Below are 19,348 nucleotides of genomic sequence, written 5' to 3'. Positions count from 1 at the left end.
GGATGAGGATCCACTCTGACCTTGCTGTCCCTAGACAGATCTGCTCCTCTCTCTGAGTCCCCTCCTTATCTCTATTCTGTATCTCGAGAGGCATTTTGAGTTACACAGTTGTACACATCGATCAAAACTCAGCAAATGTACATGTGTGCATTTCATTGTATATAAATCTCACATCAAAAGAGAGAAAATAAACACACAATGAACTCCAGTTAATGCCATGCTGTCAATGGGATGCCTGGGTGGCTAAGTGGTGGAGCGTCTGCCTTTGGCTCAGGGCATATCCCGGGGTCCTGGGGTCGAGTCCCACATTGGGCTCCCTGCAGGGAGCCTGCTTTTCCCTCTGCCTGTGTCTCTGCTTCTCTCTGTGTCTCTCATGAATAAATAAATAACATCTTTAAAAAAAATGCTATGCTGCTGAAATGCACCCAAAAAATAAGATGGACTGACCCATGGAAAGATGGATACATAAATCACATGTGATTAAAAAAAAAAAAAAGGCATTGTAAACAGTAAAGGTAGAACCTAGGTGCTAGATACACAGTAGGTACACTGCTTGAAATTTTTCGAGTTATGAAATTTTTCATAATAAAGTGCTGGAAATAACAATAAAAACAATAGTAATTCCTATCTAATCAGGCCGTGGTATTTAAATAAAGTAACTCTGGTACAATGCTTAAGACAGTCCTGTACTCACTTGCAGAAAGTACTGGATAAAGTCACTGCTGTTGTAATCATCACTGTTATTTAGGGCTACCTTCACCTCCAACACCTCCTCCTATCACAGCCCTGTGCCTATGGGTGGAATCACTTTGGTTATCACAAGTACCCCACTCTACAGATGGAGGACTACAGGCCTTCCCTGAGGCCACTTTCCACCAGCAGAAAGTAGCCTCAGGACAGCAGAATGCAAAGTCCTCCATATCCATGTCCAGGGCAAAGGCCACAGTGCTTGTCCCGGGGGTGAGTCCTAGACTTGCCAACATGCCACCTGCCTTTTCTTTTATTTATTTATTTTTTTTATTTTTTTTTTTTTTACTTACTATTTATTATTTATTTATTAGAGAGAGAGAACACAGCACATGGGCAGGAGGAAGGGGAGTGGGGAGGGAGGAGCAGGCTCCCCACTGAGCAGGCCACCCCTGTCCTGGGGCTTGATCCTGAGGCTGAAGACAGCTGCTCCTTTAGCCAAGCCACCGCGTGCCCCCAACCTGCCACCTTCTGTGCCTGACAGCATATAGTGGAGGAGGAGTCGGGATTGGCTCCCCCGACCTCCAAACAGACAAGGTAGCTGTGGTCCCCAGCACCCCAGGCTCTGAAAACCACAGCCCCATAGAGTGTCTTGAAAGGGCTCAGGCCCCAATTCAGAACATGGACAAAGGCAGCTTGGCAGCCACCATGTGAGACACCTGGCAGGAAGCTCTTTATTTTAGTGGCAGTTTATATGCTGGCAGCACATCCAGCACCAACAACTAGGTGGCTCTCCTTTAAGCGAAGAGAATGAAAATCTCATGTCAAAAACCTAAAATGACCAGAACAACAAACCAGGTCTGTCAAAAACTATCTGTGGTTTCAGATGACCATACACACACGTCTCTTCTTACTCCAACAGCAGCTAGAAACAGGCATCTGGCGCTGTACCCAGCTAATGGTTTGTAAAACCATTTCAGGCTAAGGCTGCTCAGTTATAGAGGGAATAATAAACCCTTTGCCTGTGTTCACGAGCACATCCCTGCTTTGGTACAAAGAAACTGAAAGTGTTGTGAGCTACAGCCCTAAAAGCTCCCCTGCGGCTTATGTTCAACCCTGCACCCCACCCCCAGCAGGCCAGTCCAAGCCCAGCCGCAGCCCACTTGACCCTGCTGACCACTGACTCAGTGTGTGCATGGGGGACATCCAGCCCAGGGGGGTCCTGGGGCCCAGGCAGTGACAGAAAGAAGAGTGGTCCCCAGCAATCAGTCGGTAAGCCCATGTACCTCCACCCAGAGTCTTATTAATCTTTTACTAAAGAATCAAACATAAATCAAGTTGGGCCAATAATAGTTACAAATGGTGAAGCCCATCTGTCTGTCAGAGCAGTGCTCCCCAAACTCCAGTGTGCACAGAGCCTGGGGATCTGCCTCAGCTGTCAGGGTGGCCCAAGGCTCCCAAGGCCAGTGCTGGGTTGGTGGGCTACATGGAGGCCAGGCAGCAGGGAGACAGGTCAGCAAACCATGCAGAGGCGGGGAAAGGGCATGACAGGCGAGGGTTGTTGAAACGGGGTCGGGGGGAATGGTAAGATGGTGCCCACGAGGAGCTGCAGCAGATTATCAAACATCAGTTGGCTGCATCCAAAAGTCACATTGAGTACAATTTTACCAGGTTTGGTGAATTTGGTCTGTGATAAAACCTGAGTCTGAGAAACAAACAGAAACCTAGAGGTGCCCAATGGCCCCCAAGTCACTTACTTGAGTGGCAGGGGAGTCACTGCTGCTCCCAGGCCCCTGAACAGCCTTCCTACCACCCCTGCATTCCCAATGCCCCAGCCACATGCACCCCCTCTCTGTTCCCAGGTCACTGTCACTGATTCACAGTCCTGCATGGGCCTGGGAGTTCTTCCTCCAATTTTGGCTACAAGACCTCAGTTCTGATGTCACCTCCTTGGAGAGGACTCCCTGACTATTTAGTCTAAAATGACCACCCAACCACCCCCCACCATGCACCTGGGGACTGTTTGTTACTATGACACACCCCAACCTGTCCTGACGGATACAGTAGCACTCCGTGAAACCTGTTGAATGATCGGGCAAGAAAAGTCACAAGCTGCCCACCAGGGAGCAAGCATCACCAGATGGGGAGGGGTGGTGCTGGTGATAACGGACCCACCTCAGGTTCACAGTGGCTCTGAGATAGCACTGGAAAGGGACGTTCATGTTTAACTGAAGTGGGTTTTACCCCCTGAGAAGGAAAACCAACAGCCTGCAGTGACAAACGTTAGAGATCCCTGGGCACAGGCTGTGCCTTGGAAAGCCGGGTTACTATGCCTGGGTGCTGGGTTCCTTCAAACACCCAACATGCGGGCAGCTTCCAAAAAAGTGCTTGACATTCAGAATGTGTGAAGAACTTATCTAAAGACTCAGAGAACACAAACGTCAGGAGGACCCCTCTTTAGATGGCTTTGACCTTATTCATGCTCCCCCTCTCAGCACAGAGAGAAAAAGGCTGAGTAGGCTCAGTTGTTTATCCCACCCAGCAAGTATTTTATTCAGTTTGCATTCATGTTTACTTTCCTGGGACCAGAGAACATTTCCAAAGCTGAAACATGCCCCTTGATATACAGATGACCTCTGCCTAGAACCAGACAGAAGCACACAGAACTGTGCCACAAGCCTCCCTCTGCCTTGAACACTCATCACATTTGTGCCCAAAGACCCAGATGCTTCTGTGGGATCCGAAAGGCACCAAGTATTGCCAAGGTGAACAAGAGGGGCAGCCCTCCTCCATGCTGGGCAATCTTGCTCCTGTTAACAACCCAGCAGAGGTGTTTGGTGCTGGTGTCTCCCACAGAGACATATATTCCCAGGAGACCCACTGGGCACTGAGATGTTGTCAGGGGACACACAGTACCTGTATGTGATCCTCACTTCAGTTCCAGGCTCATCCCGCTCCCAGATCAAAGCAACACTCTCCGGGGACTTCTGAACATGCTGATCCAAGCAGTTGACTGCACAAAAACAGGTTTTACAGATGTTACACTGGTGGGTTTTTTTTTTTTTTGGGGGGGGGGGTTATTTATTTATTTATTTATTCATGAGAGACACACAGAGAGAGGCAGAGACATAGGGAGAGGGAGAAGCAGGCTCCATGCAGGGAGCCCAATGCAGGACTCGATCCAAGGACCCTGGGATCATGTCCTGAGCTGAAGGCAGATGCTCAAACACTGAGCCACCAGGTGCCCCATACCTGGTGCTTTTAAATTTGGGGAAGGGGTAGGTTTGGTTTGCCATGGCTTGTGATACTCTACTGATGTAAACCCTACCTTCCTCAAAGACAAGGGTTCTACATCCTTGCAAGGAGAGTGATCATCAGAGCCTGCCGAACAAGACAACCAGTACAGAAATAGCATCTCACAGGTGCAGGGTGATCCCTTGGGAATACTCTGAAGCAGTGCTCCACACTTGTCATCCCAACTCCCGCCACACGTAGGCATCACCAGGGCCACCCCCAGGGACAATGGCCCCAATTGGCCCTGTGCTTTTCAAGGCTCCCTGGGTGGTTCTAACAGGCAGCTATTGCGGAGCACTGTAACCTGAGATCTTGGAAAGAATGCTAATGCAAACAGGCTGCCTCTGATTAGGTACACAGTTCATGCAGCAGTCTCTCGAGTCCACGGGAGGTGCCATCTAGGACAAGGATTCATATCCCCTCTCAGATGTCCAGCCAGCACCCCACAAACCAGCCTCTGCTCCAACAAGTGATGAAATGTTGGGGAAATGCCATGATAGTTTTCCGGAAGACTCTGCTTCCCGCCCCCTCCGTTACCCAAGCTCAGACCACATGAATGCCTGCAAAAACAGAAGGTCAGTTCTGACAATTTACTGTAAACCTGTAGGATCAGGCTCATTTGCTACTATCCTGTTCACTCCTCTTGATTTCAAGGTGAGCTTCAATCTGGTTCGTGTTGGTGCCCCTTCCTGTTAGCCTTCACAGCCACATTTCGTGACTCACTTTTCCTTCAGCAGGAGAAACCAAGACTGCAAATAGCTTTTGGGGCCAGCAGCCCTCTGTCCACCTGGTCTTCAGAGTCACCCCCCAATGTCTAGGTATATAATTTTTTTTTCTTTTTTCTTTTCTTTGAATGCAGTCACTTATTTTCTCCAATTCAATCTCCTCCCATACAAATAGGCTGTGAATTATCTACCATGTCTAATCACAAGACTATGACAGGAATCTAAAAGACCAAAGTTGAAGTGCTATTGTATGACTGCAGGGTACTGTTATCAACTGATAATGAGCTACAGGGCCCTGAATATTTCTTGATGGGGTAACTGTCCTGACAAAAGTTATGGGAGCTCATACCCATAAAAGATCATGTGACTCCCGTAATTCTTGAAAGGATGAACCCACATGAAAATATTTACATAGTCCAGCTGTGTATGTGTGTGTGTGTGTGAATTACATTTTTTTTCCTATTGGGATATTTTATCTATCATTTACTCTTACAGTAAAAAAAAAAAAGGAATCATTTGAACTTTCTGGCTCCTAACAAATATGTAAGTCATACCTCAAAAAATCTACTAAACAGGGACCCCTGGATGGCTCAGCAGTTGAGCGCCTGCCTTCAGCCCAGGGTGTGATCCTGGTGTCCCAGGATCGAGTCCCACATCGGGCTCCCTGCATGGAGCCTTCTTCTCCCTCTGCCAGTGTCTCTGCCTCTCTCTCTCTCTGTCTCTCATGAATGAATAAATAAAATCTTTTTTTAAAAATCTACTAAACAAAGAAGATGTGTCATCAGGAAGAATCATTAACACTATAGGCGAGGTCTTTGAATTACTCAAAAAGTGGAAAAGAAGAAATGCCATAAAAGTAGAAGATAGAAAATTCTAGAAGTCAAACTGAGAAGGAGGTTGGTGGCAAAATCTGGATTTACACTAGAAACCTGATTGTGTGTGTTTGTGTGTGTGTGTGTGTGTGAGAGAGAGAGAGAGAGAGAGAGAGAGAATCAGTCCAAAATTTAGAAATGAAGAGTTTTCACGCTAAAACCACAGATTTCTGGCTTCTCTTGAGCAACTAGCAGATGAGGCCACATCCTTGCCTGGGCCTTGAAGCACTGACCACCCCCCAATAGGGCTGCCCCCCTCCTCCACTTCCTGACTCCCAGCACCAGCCCACCACCCCCGCCACATCACTCCTGCTGCCTGGCCCTGGTGGATCTAAGTGATGGATCAGGAAGAAGTGACCCTGGGCAGGTCACAACAAGCCAGGGAGGTGTACAGCTTTGCACTGAGTGGGGGTGGGTGGTCCAGCCGGAGGAGGGAGCTGCTCCCACCTGCGCATGAGTGCTTACGGGCCCCTGGCTGCTCCAGGCATCACAAGTGAGCTGGTTACAGGAGCAAACACTCAGCCTCACCCCAAACCTGCTTCTATCCAAGAAGCCTGCTCTAAAATACCTTCTCCCACTCCGAGTTTGATCCTTGGAGTCACCCTGAAAAGTGGGCAGCTCAGATGTACCCTGGGAAACAGTCTCCAGGTGCTCCTGGTGGTCCAGTGACACTGTCCCCGCCCCCCCCCAACCAAGGCCACAGCCAGAAAGCAGTAGGAAGGGCTTCAAACCGCACATAACACCTCACCCAGAGTTCAGCTCCCTGCATTGCCTGTTCCCACAGCAGCCAGGGCACCAGGACATACTTCTTACCCCATGAATGACCGCCCAGCTTGGAGCCTCGGACCCCAGCAGGGCATCCTGCACCTGGTTTACACCAAGCAGGAAGGCAGAGCTGCAGAAAGTAGCAGAGGGACACCTGCCACAGGATGGACACTGGGTATCCAGGGTGCAGATGGGTGGCCAGTGAGACCAGCCATGTATCTCTGTCTTCCTGGGGCTGAGGGACGGCAGGAATTCAGGCAAGTCAGCACTGAGCCTCAGGTACCGTGTCCCCTATGCGCCTTCCCAGCACACAGGAAGTGCTCAACAAGCAGCCACTAGGCTCCATGTGATCCACCTCCCTCCACTGATCATGTTGAGTCCGGTGAGCTCCTTCCTTCCTGCCTCAGGGCCTTTGCACTGTTTCTCCTTATGTGTGGGACACTGTCCTACTGTCCACACTGCTGCCTTTCACCTGGTGTCCATACTCCTGAAGGTCTGGCCTACACATTCCCACTCTGAGCACTTTACAACCCGTGGACCTCATGCCTCCTTCTAACTTTCCCTGAGATATTATACTTGCTGCCCCTCTAAGGACAGGGATCCAATTCCCTGTCCATATTTGTACATGTGCAGTCTAACCTGTAGCACAGAGCAAAGAAGCACCACAGCTCTGAATGATGGATGGACCACTCAAGTCCTCAAGCTGGAGGGCAAAAGTGCAATGTGAATGATAGATACCAGGTTGGCTCCATGCCCAGGGAGGGAACAGGCCTCTTCTTGTCTTACTGGGTTTATCCCTCAAGGTCTCTTTCTAGTCTAAATTAGCGTTTCTGAATCCCCCAGAATCCCCAGAGGGATTGTTAGCACAGAGAAGGCGAGGCTGCACCCTGAGTTCCTGAAGGACCAGGTCCAAGTGGGCATGTGCATCTTCACCTCTAGTAAGATCCCATGTACTGCTGCTGCTGCCGGCCCAGGACGCCGCTCGGCAGACAAACCTGTGTGCTTACATCTACACATATTCTATTTCAGATTCAGGGTTGGGGGTGTGTGGCTTTCTTTTTCCTCTGGGGACAAGAGTAAGTAAAGACTCCGTAAGACATCTGGCCAGATCTTTGCTGGATAGCAGCCTAGAGTCAAAGGGAAAACCCAGGCTCTGGAGTCTGGACCTTGTCCAGCCAGTCTTGAAGCACAGACAGTGCACTGCTTATCTAATTTAAATCTCATTTTCCTCAACTATGTGGGGGTGATGGCTCCTGATTCACAGACATGCTAGGAATTAGATGCTTTTCCAGTTTCCTGGATGAGGTCAGATGGTGCTGCTGTGTTCCCAAGAGAAACACTCTCCACAGTTGCCACAGCTGACACTCAGATGACACCAGCATGTACACAAGGCACAGTGCAGGACCTGGGGTGACAGTAGCCCTAAAACGCTGTGGATGTGTTAGCTTTTAACACCTGCTATTGCCTCAACTGCAGGGAGGAAAAGAAAGAAGGGAGGGAGGGTAGAAGGAAGAAAATTCTTCCTCTTCCACATTTAAAAACAAACCCTCCACCCGAAGACCTGGGCAGCGGGACAAGAAAATTCCATTTCCAAGAACAAGCAGTCAAGGACCTGGTGTGATCCAAGGCTCCGCTCAAACCCCACCTCCTCCTGCAAGCCTTTTCCAACTCCCCAACACACAGTGAGCTCTGGCTCCCTGTCACCTGGTAGCTCACACCATCTAATGCTTACTTACCTGCTCAGTGGTCCCCACTCTGGGACACAATGCTGGCTTTGCTAAGTCCTCCTCGTCTAGGTTACAAGTCCCTGAGGACAAGGACCATGTCCCTAAGATTCCTTTATCATGGGGTTGGGGTGGGGGGGATAATTCTCCCCTTAGCAGCTACATAACCTTGAGCAAGTTACCCCAATGTGGATTCACTTGTCACTGATGTGTGGTTCATCTAGATAGAATGCAGGCCCCGGGGCATTGGGCATCTTCTGTAGTGTTCATCGCTATACATGAATTGGAGCCTTCACTTCCACATCTGTGCAGTGGGACCACCAACCACTTCACATCAGTGTCACAAGGATGAAGTGAGATGAGGCTCCATCGTGTTCCTAAGAACAGGTCTGCACCCTCCCTAACGCAACTCTGCAAACAGTTAAGCAAACGCCTACTGGTGGCTCAGGGGTTTTGAGGGTTTGATTTGATTTATTTGGGAGAGAGAGAGCACAATCGGGAGGAGAGGCAGAGGGACAAGAAGACTCCCTGCTGAGCATGGAGCCAGACCTGCGCAGGGCTGGTGGATCCCAAGACTCTGAGATGAGGACCTGAGCGGAAATCAAGAGTCAGATGCTTAACTGACTGAGCCACCTGGGTGCCCCTGAGTTTTGTTTTTAAAAAAGGATTACAATAGGATTATCATTTCCATTATAAAGATGGCACACACTTATGTAGGAATTTTCAAAAACTTCTTGTCATTTGTTTAAACACATCTCTTCCCCTCCCTGACTCTAAGTGAACCCACGTATGGAAATTCAATTTTAATCAAAAGAAATGAAAGAGTTAATATTCACAAAAGGATTCACAATGCACTTTCTTTAAATAGAAATTCTCCCTGGCACATTTTAAGAAATTACATCAGTCACAAATTGTATTTGCCAACATTTCCAGAAGCATCTGCTATTTAAAGTAAGTCATGCATCTGACAACTGGGAAGAATCCAGTCTCCTCAGGAAGACCCGCCCCCTAGGGCCAGGAGTCACACTTTCATTTAAACTTCCGCAAAAATAAAAAAAATAAAAAATAAAAAAATAAAAAAATAAAACTTCCGCAAAAATAAAAGTTCATCCCTGAGAGAAAAATGAAGCACAGAAATGCAGCATCTTGCCAATCTCAGTGTGTCTACCTTCTGCATTATGAGAGGTACAGTCATAAAGAGGAGAAAAGCACAGCAAATGGTTTCCATAGTTTCAACTCATGCTCCAAAAAGAATCCAGAAATCTCTGTATTCAATGGCCAAATAAAAATAGTTTTTCTACACCCTTGCTTAGAAGTAAGAAAACCCTTATAAAAAAAAAAAATCTGACTCTGAATTTGGTCCTTATAAAAACAGAACTTAGGGGCACCTGGTAGCTCAGTCAGTTAAGTGTCTGGCTTCAGCCCAGGTCACGATCCCAGGGTCCTGGAATCAAGCCTCGAGTCAGGCTCCCTGCTCAGAGGAGAGTCTGTTTCTGCTTCTCCCTCTGTCCCACCCCCTGCTCATGCTCTGTTTCCCAAATAAATAAATAAAATCTTTAAAAATAAGAAAGAAAGAAAACCTAATTTAGCTGTGCGCTTTGAAAGCAACACACGTGATTACTCTCCAGTTCTATATTTGCAACTTCCTGACATCCTGACTTTATGTGCCACAGAGCACAAACTTTTACCTGTTGAGGGCTGCAAAAGACAAAGCCAAATTTTAAAGACTGGTAAGAACTCTTTTTAGATACTAACCCTTTATCAGCTATGTCACTTGCAAATATCAGGGGGGAGGTGTGTGAAGGGGATGGGTGAAATAGGTGAAGGGGATTAAGGGTACATTTATCTTGATGGGCATTGAATAATGTATAGAATTGTTGAATCACACTATATTGTACCCCTGGAACTGATATAACACGATATGTTAACTCTACAGGAATTAAAATCAAAAACTTAATTTTAAAAAATGTATCCTTTTTAGATCTTGGCTTTCCAAAGAACCTTCTGCAAAGTAGTTTACATAAATGTAATAGAAGCAACTGGAGGCTGTCCTTGCCCTGCCCAGGAGGCCTCTGACACCATGGCCCCACCTGGTGACCTGCCTATTCCAGAGACCCAGGATGAATTTTGAGAGTCATGTTGGCCACCTGCATGCCTTCCCTAGCCTGCTTCCCGCTTATCCCAGACTGATCACATGCAAACCCATGTGGTTCTGTTCAGAGGAAGCAGCATTCCAGTAACACTGCTGAAGGCCAAGTTCAAGGCTGCAGTCTTCCCCATGATTCATTAATAAATAACAAAAGCCAGGGGTTGGGTGCAAGGAATGCTTTACAAGCGTTTTCTCCTTTGCTGCTAACAACAGTCCCAGATGTCCCCAGGTCGTACGTACATCGCTGGTCAGAAGAAGGCTAGCAGCTTGGCTCTGAGTATTGGTCTCTGAGACCTCTGGTCACCCATCCTGTGACAAGCCCTGTGGAGGTGCTTCCGGCCACAGTTCCAGCTCGGCGCAGCCTGCAGTCATCTCAGGCCAGGCCTCAGATTTGGGAGTGAGAAGCAGGGCAGCTGCAACAGCCCCAGACAGCCTTCAGAAGCAAAAATAAGCCAACCCCTAGAGCTTACCCATCATGCCCTGTCCAAAGTCCTGACCCACAGAATCCGGGAGAATAATAAGACGGTTGCTGCTTTATGTCACTAAGCTTGGGGTGGTTGGATAGGCAACAACAGTAACTAGAAGAGAGTTTAGTTGCACACTATCTTTACAGATGAGGAAACGCATGCAAAGAACACTAAGGGGAAAGCAAGGATTCAAACCTAGGTGTGACGCTAGATATATCCCGGACCATTATACCCATTCGTTACCCATATACCATTTTTGTTTGCTTCAAGGAGTCATCTCCAGGACACTAATCCCAATCCTGACTATTTCAGAAGTACCTTCATTTGCACTGGTCTGGGGTATAGAGAGGTCGGTGGTTCTACACCTTGAATGTGCATCAGGAGCACCTAGAGAGCTTGTTAAGAACACAGATGGGGGCACCTGGGTGGCTGAGTTGGCTAAACATCCGACTTGTGATTTTTAGCTCAGTTCATGATCTCAAGGTCATAAGGTCAAGCCCTGCATTAAGCTCCATGCTCAGTGTGGAGTCTGCTTGTCCCTCTTCCTCTCATGCTTGCTCTCTTTCCTCATAAATAAATAAATAAATACATACATACATAAATAATAAATAAATAAATAAATAAATAAATAAATAAATAAATAAATAAATAAAATCTTTAAACACACAAACACACAGATGGCAGGAGCCCACTCCCAAGGTTTCTGATTTTGATAGTCTCGGATGGGGTCTGAGAACTCGTGTTTCTAGATGATATTAATGCTACTAGTCTGGGGACCCCACCTTGAGAACTGCTAGCACAGATCCTCCTGAAGAGGCTAATGGCAATTTTGAGAGCAACGCTTCTTTGGAACAAACCATCATTGTTTTGACTAAAGATCAGGCCAACAACTTTTTAGGTGCTTCCCAGGTCCCAGGGCAGCTACAGCCTAGCCCTTTACCATACTGTCACCTGTGTGGTTTGCAGACACTAGCAAAGGGCAGAGCTTTCCTGACAAATGAGTGCGCAAGCATATGCCCTAGAGGTAGGAAGTTGCGAAAAGCTGTCTTTCAACACAACAGTTTCTGAAGCTCAGCTGCTTTCTTTGGTAGCCGTAAAGGAAGAAGAATTGCTTGCTGACCACACCCAGTCCTGACTGAGTGAGGTTCACAAGGGCCTTGCCCCTGACCCGGGATGTCCATCCCCACTGTCTTATCAAAGAGTGAGAGGCTACAAGTGGACACAAGCCAGCCGTGAATGTTCACAGTGGCCTCAGGCCTCCCATTCCAGAAGCAGCCTCTAGGAGCTGCACTTTCTGCGCATTTCTGCTGTGGGTTGCTCTCCTTCCCTTTAAAGGCACGTTCCACCAACTCTGCAAACCTAAGGGTTTACTTTTTTTTCTCACTAGTTCAAGGACACTTGCTGCTGACTCAATTTTAGAGAAAACACTTATCTAGTAAGTGGCTCATTTTGATTAAACCAGCAAAGTAATACAATACGAAAAAAACATAGATCTGGTCCAAAGTTCCCTTAAGTTTCTTTGTCTGGAAGTTAACTGGAACACACTACCCATAATTTTATAGCTATTTCTGAATGTAATAACTTGAATTCACCACTGCTTACTGCTGACCAAGAAGTGCTGGGCTGTTGCCCACCTTCTAGCACTGCGTTCTCACAACCAGACTAGCGGGTGGGCATGATTGCCCAGTTTATATGGGTAAGGGCGGGGCCTGGGGGGGACGGACCAAAGTTCAGAGGAGTAGAAAAACTGGGCCAGTGCGTGGCGGAGTTATGCCAGACACCAGGTCCTACCTGGCAGTTCAGGCCCGGTCACTGCCCTGCCTGAAGCTGTACAGGCCCTTCCCTTGAAGCTCCTGGCCTCCCTCCAGCGCCGCGGTCCGGGCCATGGGGCGGCCCTCTGACGACCGCAGGTGGCTGCAGGTCCCGTCCTGCCCCGGGGGCCTAACCGCACCCCCCTCCTCCCGGCCTGGCCAGGACCGCCGCCGCCCCTGGGCCTCCTCCTTCTGTGGCCCGGGGCGCAGTGTGCCCACCGCCTCTCGCAAGTCTTCAGGGAACGCTGGTGGATCCGGGGTTCGCGGCTGCCGAAGACTGGCTGGCTGGCGGGGCCGGCTTCTGGGGCCTCGACCGCCGGGAGGTCCCGGGCAAACCGCGAGGGTCGGGAGGCGCCCACTGCCCGCCCGCAGGCCGCAGGGCGAGGACAGAGCTGACTCCTGCTACTGGCGGGACGTTTCCCTGCCCCGCTCCCGCCCCTCGGTCCGTCCGTACGGCGCCTTCTCCCCACGCGAGTCGCTGGGAACCGCAGCGGGGGCCCCGCCGCGCCGCGCCCCGCGCCCTTGGCCCCTCGCCGCAGGCCGGCCCGGGGGAGCCGCAGCCGCAGCCGCGCCCCGAGCGCACGGAGCCCCGCGCCCAGCTCTGCGGGCGGTGGATGGAGGCGCGGGCGGCGGCGGCGGCGAGGCGCACGGCTGGGCAGCGGCCGCAGGGGCTGCACGAGGGGCCTCGCCTGGACCCCGCGGCCCACTCACCGGACACGTTCAGCCGGCCTCCCAGGAACCAGCCGATCCTGCCGCTGCCGAAGTCACAGTCCCAGACCGTGTGGTACGGGGCGTCCCACACCAGCGCGTCGCGCGCCAGCGGCCCCCAGAAGGCGGCGGGCTCCCGCGCGGCCAGGGCGCTCCGTGCCTCGTACGAGCCCGGCTGCGCGGCCGCGGGGGAGGCGCTGAGCCCGCGCGCCGCCCGCCCCGCCCGCCCCGCCCGCCCCGGCCGCCCCGGCCGCCCGCACAGGCCGCGCACCAGCAGCCCCAGGCCGCGCCCCAGGCCGCGCGCAGCCATCTCGCCCGACGCCCGCGGCGCTCCGAGCCCCGAGCCGGACCACGAGCAGGGGCCGCGGCTCACAGCCTCGGGCCCCGCCCCGTCCCCGCCCCGTCCCCGCCCCGTCCCCGCCCCGCCCCGTCTCCGCCCCGCCCCGTCTCCGCCCCCCGCCCCGTCTCCTCGCCCAGCGCCGGCCGCCGCGGGACAGGGGGCGTCGGGGCGCGGCCGGAGGCTCCCCCACGTGCCGGGCGGGGCCTGACGCCGGGCGTCGGGCCGTTTCGCTTTCAGTTCGCGGCTCTCCGGGACCCCACAGCGCAAAACAAAACAAAACAAAACAAAAAACCAAAGACACCAGCGACACGTGCGTCGCAGGCCCGGCCCGGCCCAGAGCGGCTCAGTAGGTCTGAGGCCACCAGGGCGAGGTCCTTGCAGCATCTCAGAGGCCGAGGTCAAAGCATCGACCCTCTTGTGCGCCCTGGAGGGTGAGCCTGTCAGCGAGCCGGGCCAGCCTGCCCCCGCCCTCCAGAACACACCTAAGCCGCCCCCTTGGGCCAAACGAGCTGGGTACCGTCGCTCCAGCATCTGTGGCCTGGGTTAAACCTTGACTTTTCCAGCTCTGTGACCTTGGGCAAGTTTCCTAAACTCCCTGTGTCCCTGTGTTTTCCTTTCCTAGGAAACAGGAGTAACACCTCTTTCCCCTGGGCCGCAGTCAAGATTAAATGCGATAGTATCTGTGGACGGACGTCTGGCCTGCAACGGGCACACAAGAAGCTCAGTACTGGAGACCCTGTTTTTGTTGTCACGCCAAGGAAGATAGAAGGAAACTCATAGGAAGTTGCCTCAACCCGATTCTTAAGTATTTCAACACCCAAGACATAAAGGCATAATAAAGAAGGCAAATAGAGGAGAAAGGGGATTTGGAAAACTGGTTGGTTGAGTTCCTTGGGTCTAGAAAAGATTCCTTCCTGTTAGCTATAAAACCTGCAGAGGGAACGACCTGGCAGGAGAGAATGTCTCAGAAGAGCTTCCACTGGAAGTTCAAGTCCACGCCCTGCTGTGTGTGTGTGTGTGTGTGTGGTGTGTGTGTGCTGTGCCTGTCTCCTGCCAGAGAATAGAGGATTTTAAGGCTGCTGAAGAGTCACAATAGCTAGCATTAGACATGTGCCTCGCTCTGTGCCAAATGCATTGTTTACTTAGTTTAAAAATTATCTACAGCTATCAAGTCCCACCAATTACCAGTGCCCTGGTGGAACAAATGAGAAAAGGGATCCCAAAGAAATAAACAGGCTTACTAAAGAGCACACGGTGTTCAGGTAGAAAAGCAGCACTCACCCAGCATTCCCACTCCCACCACAGTATCTGCTTCACCATTTGGCCTGAATCCTCATTTTTAATAGAAGATTACAAAATTGTTGGGGCCCCTGGGTGGCTCAGTCAGTTAAGCATTTACCTTCAGCTCAGGTCATGATCCCAGGGTCCTAGGATGAAGCCCCATATCGGGCTCCCTGCTCAGCGGGAAGTCTGCTTCTCCCTCTCCCTCTGGCCCTCTCCCCGCTACTCTCCCTCTCTCTCTCAAATAAATAAATAAATAAAATCTTTTTAAAAAAAAAAAAAAGGAAAATATAAAATTGTCAGTGAAGATTATAACTGTGGCAGGCAGTCCCAAAGACTGCCACTAACACTTTATCCTGTGTGTGTCAGTGATAGTGGGCTGCTCCATTAGGAGGAGGAACCTGCCCGCCACATCTCTCAAATTCAGGCTGGTGGGTTGCTCTGATGCTGGAAGGTGGGAGGCATTCCTCCCTACAGACCCAGACCTAGGCCCTGTGAGGCCCCAGCTGCAGCAATGGCTTTCTTGGAAGTCAGCAGTGATGCCATAAGGGAGCCCATGTAGCCTTCCAGAGGAAGAGATCCCATGAGAATGATGAGAAAAGTACATAGAACTGACTCAACTTTAAAATAAAGAAGAACAAGGGCACCTAGGTAGAACAGTTGGTTAAGCGTCCAACTTTTGGTTTCAGCTCAGGTTGTGATCTTAGGGTTATGAGATCGAGCCCCACATCGGGCTTCAAGCTCAGTGGGGAGTTTGCTTAGGACTCTTTCTCCTTCTCTCTCTGCCCCCTCCCCCACCAAATAAATAAACCTTTTTTAAAAATCAAGAAGTACACAATTCTTGTTTCCTTCAGTACACAATTCTTGTTTCCTTCAGGTTGGGTAAAGAGAAGTGATTATGTGTACATAAAACATTTCAGAATTCAGGTGGTATAGAATTGCACTTCCTGCAGCCCATTACCCAAGAGAGGACCTGGGGACCTTCCTTCTGAGTGTCACAGCCCTGGGGGCCCCTGAGGCCAAGGCTATCCTTTCTGCGCCCAAGAAGCACATGTCCCAGAACTAGAACAAAGTAGAGCCACTGACTGCCTGGCCCCGCCATATCCACAGGACTGCTTCCATGGGCCCCCAGTGGTGCTAAGAGAGCAGCAGACCATCCAGGCAGTGCTTGTCACGTTTTCTCCCCAAGAGGCCCAGAGCAAAGGCCTTGGAGCTAAAAGCTGTACATTGGTAGATGCAGAAGTAGAGAGGCCTGGGAGGTTTCCCCTGAGAAGCTAGGGCTTACTTTACATCTTAGGCCTGATGTTCATTTTGGAGAGAATAGCCCACCAACAGCCCCTTTGCCATTTGCCTTCTTAGGCACCTATATTACCCGGAGCACTTGGATTTCCTAAGAAACAGTTTTGTTAATAATGGGCCTGGGAGAGCTGCCTGTTCCTAGCCAGCAAGACCTAGCACTGATTCACCAAATCTTCACCATAAAGTCAGGTGCCCCCCAAAACCCTTCACACCTCTCTGCTTACCCACCTTGCATCTCTTCCTTTCCTGTTCTCTTCACTCCACACTTCTCTTCAATGACGTGCAAAGGATATCTGTGGAGCCCCTCCTGTGTGCAGGGCCCAGGGCTAAGAGCTGACAGGGATGAACCAAGCACAGCCCTTGAGTTTAGGGTTGCCACTAGGGGGGAAAGAGGCGATGAGAAAGACACTGGCTCAGGTCACTGAAATACAAAGTAAAACCAAAACAAAAATTCAATAATAAAAGCCTGAAGCAGGTCAGAAGAAGGAGAACACCTGGTTGGCTGGAAGTCTGGGAGTGGTTTCCCAAGGGTGTCAGGGAAACCTTCCCCCCAGGCTCCCCTTTCCCAATGTTCCCATGACCTCAGTGGTAATAACAACGTGTGGGGAGGTTTGTATCCGTCCACTTCAGCAGTGGGGACTCAATGATTCCCATACAGCTGCAGCACAACCTTTGTCTCCCATCCTGTAACCCGGCGCACCAGATCCCTGTGGATAAGCTGCCCAACCCTATGGCCTGCGGGGTTCACCCAACAATGCACAGCCACCACAGAGTGGGAGGGTTCACCACCAAAAAGCAAGACAGGATCTGAAAACCAGGACCAACACCAAGTGGCACTGGGCTGGCAGCCAAATGTCCCCGTGGAGCTGGGGGACCTCTTATCTGAGGGCAGTGCTGCATGAACAGCAGCCAGACTTTGTGGTGGGGTCTGTTCTCTGTCAGTTCTAGTAATATGCTAACTCAATTTCATCAACACCAAGTTCTGGAAACTGAGCTTCCCCTAGCTCTCCATGAGTATGAAAAGCTAGGGGTGTCATTTATCCACAAACCTGCAGAAAGAACTTCCATCCCTGGGTTCACCTCCATGAATTCCCCACCCCACCCCACCCCACCCCATACACGAGCATCGTCAGTCAAGACGGTGGCATCTCGTGTGACTGGTAGTTGTTGACAGCTGGAAGAACCAATCCTCTAACTGCTGGGGTCCACAGGGCCAAGAGAAGGCAGAGCAAGGCCCCCCATGCCCACGTCCCCTCTCTTCAGTATCTGAGCTGCTTCTCCTGAGTGGACAATCTTACTGTGCCGACAGCACCTGCCGCTCTCACCCAATGCCAGGCTGGTGATTATTAGTGCTAATCACACAGACACATGAGGGTCCCTCCGAGGGCCAAGCTGTAAGAACTTTGAGCCATGGCCACCATCACCCATAGATCAAACCCTGGCTTCCTCCTTCATCAGCCCTTGAGGAAGCCAAGTAAACAGACAGCATTAGACAGGGAGCTAGGAGATGGGACCAGACCCTCTGCTCTACCCCCAGCTCACCATGTGGCAAGTCCCCTGATGTCTCCAGGACTCAGTTTTCTTTCTCTTCTTTCCCCTATAGGCCTCAGTTTTCTTATCTACAAAAAGAACAATTGTAGCCAAATTCTTAACCCTTTAGCTCTAAAATTCCAAGTGGTATATTCATCCCCATAAAAATATGCCAGATTTAATATCCAAAGGTTTTCTTTTTCAGTTTTTACAAAAATCACAGCTTTTGCCAGTGTGGGAGACTCCATGATATGTTTGATGGCTGCACTTCAGCTTTGGAGATCTCATGCCCTGCCTTCTCCCTATTCCTTGTCTTTCTTTGGCTTTGCACTCAGTAGACTGCCTCACCTCAGCTCAATGGGCACTGCCCCCGCCAGATGAAGACAACCACTGTTCCTCACACTACTTTAGGGCTTCAACAGAGACATCACATCTGCCCCAGCTCACACCTGACTGATGCAGTCAGGAGCACAGTTTGCGGTTTTCTTTAAAGCTGGCCCAACTAGAAGTGGCTTCATCTTGGACAGAAGTGCAACCAGGGATTGGTGGCCAGGTGGGTTTCTAGTCCAGCAGCTTCTGAGAATGGCAGCCGGTTTTGCCTGGGAAGGTTTGTATTTCAACTTGCACAAAATAAAATTGAGGGAGTGGACAGCTAGGGAAAAGTATTCTCATCTCAATCTTGGAGTTCCCTCTGAGCTCAAATGGTGACTCGGTGGGGAGGTAACAGGAGAAGGAGGCTTATATTCCAGAAGGCAAAGTGGACGAGACAGCCAGGTCAGAGAAACCAACTCCCAAACTAGGACAGTCATCCTGAGCACTGTGTGGATTTCCCACATGTGCCAGGATGGCCAGGAGTAACTTGACCTCATAGTTCATCTGGTGATTTCATCCTCTGGCAGAGGTCTGCAAAGTCCACTCACTCCTAATCAAAGGCCCACCAGCAGCCTACCCTGTCCCCTTCATGATCTCAGTGCAGTGAGTATCCTTGCTCAGACACTTGCCTGGCAGTGATCACTCTGGACGCTTGGATCCTCCATTGTGAGAGTCCACAAGGGAGGAAGGGAAACAAAGGAGCAGTCTTTGGGCAGGTATGAATCGTCAGGCCCCTTTTCCTGCCCCAAGAGGGCAAAGGCAGCTGAAACCACTCTTCCTATCTCTGCCAATGGCCTCAGGAATGCTTCTATGGGCTCCCCAGCTTCTCAACTCAATCAACCCAAATGTGAGGGTCTACATACAAGCACAACTTTGAGACAAAGACCATGGCAGGAAAGAGATCACCTGGAGTGGACACTGCTTTCTCTGGGGCCAGTCCCTGGGGGTCCCAACGACAGATTAAACAGGATCCCCAACCCTGAAAGCATCAGCTGAGAATCCAGGAGGATGTATACACATCAATTGGATCAGAAAATCAGTGATAGAAAATATAAATCTAGTATCAAATTTCTGACAGCGGGGAGTTTTGATAAATTTAAAGCTAGCCAACACTGCCACCTAGTGATGAATTCTGCATTTAACTTTATTTCATCATAAATCTAGTTTTTATTCCCTATCCCCCCATTTCACCCACTCCCCCCACCTCTCCTCTGGTAACCATCAGTTTGTTCTCTATAATTAAGAGTCTGTTTCTTAGTTTTTCTCCATTTCTCTCTCTCTCTCTGTTTCCCCTTTGCTCATTTGTTTTTCTTAAGTTCTACAT

The 19,348-nt window shown here is 50.4% G+C and overlaps 1 protein-coding gene and 1 long non-coding RNA gene across 2 annotated transcripts in view; one reads left to right on the top strand and one right to left on the bottom strand.

The window, feature by feature from the left end:
- ACSS1 (acyl-CoA synthetase short chain family member 1) overlaps window positions 1-13,527 on the bottom strand; it is a 58,647-nt gene extending 45,120 nt beyond the window's left edge. Inside the window, exons 1-2 of the mRNA XM_077866046.1 lie at window positions 13,206-13,527; window positions 3,604-3,700 (exon numbers count right to left, since the gene is read on the bottom strand). Coding sequence (XP_077722172.1) covers window positions 3,604-3,700; window positions 13,206-13,512 — 404 coding nt within the window. The 5' untranslated portion in view covers window positions 13,513-13,527. The remainder of the gene's footprint in view (window positions 1-3,603; window positions 3,701-13,205) is intronic.
- Window positions 13,528-13,689: 162 nt separating this feature from the next.
- LOC144294403 (uncharacterized) lies at window positions 13,690-15,112 on the top strand. Its single transcript, XR_013361796.1, has 2 exons — window positions 13,690-13,973; window positions 14,165-15,112. It is a non-coding gene; the product is annotated as an uncharacterized LOC144294403 (long non-coding RNA).
- Window positions 15,113-19,348: the final 4,236 nt, after the last annotated feature.

The sequence above is a fragment of the Canis aureus genome, chromosome 22, assembly GCF_053574225.1.
Source record: "Canis aureus isolate CA01 chromosome 22, VMU_Caureus_v.1.0, whole genome shotgun sequence".
In the NCBI taxonomy this organism is placed as follows: domain Eukaryota; kingdom Metazoa; phylum Chordata; class Mammalia; order Carnivora; family Canidae; genus Canis; species Canis aureus.
The sequence above is the reverse complement of the archived record's forward strand: the minus strand, read 5'-3'. Positions and strand labels throughout refer to the sequence as shown.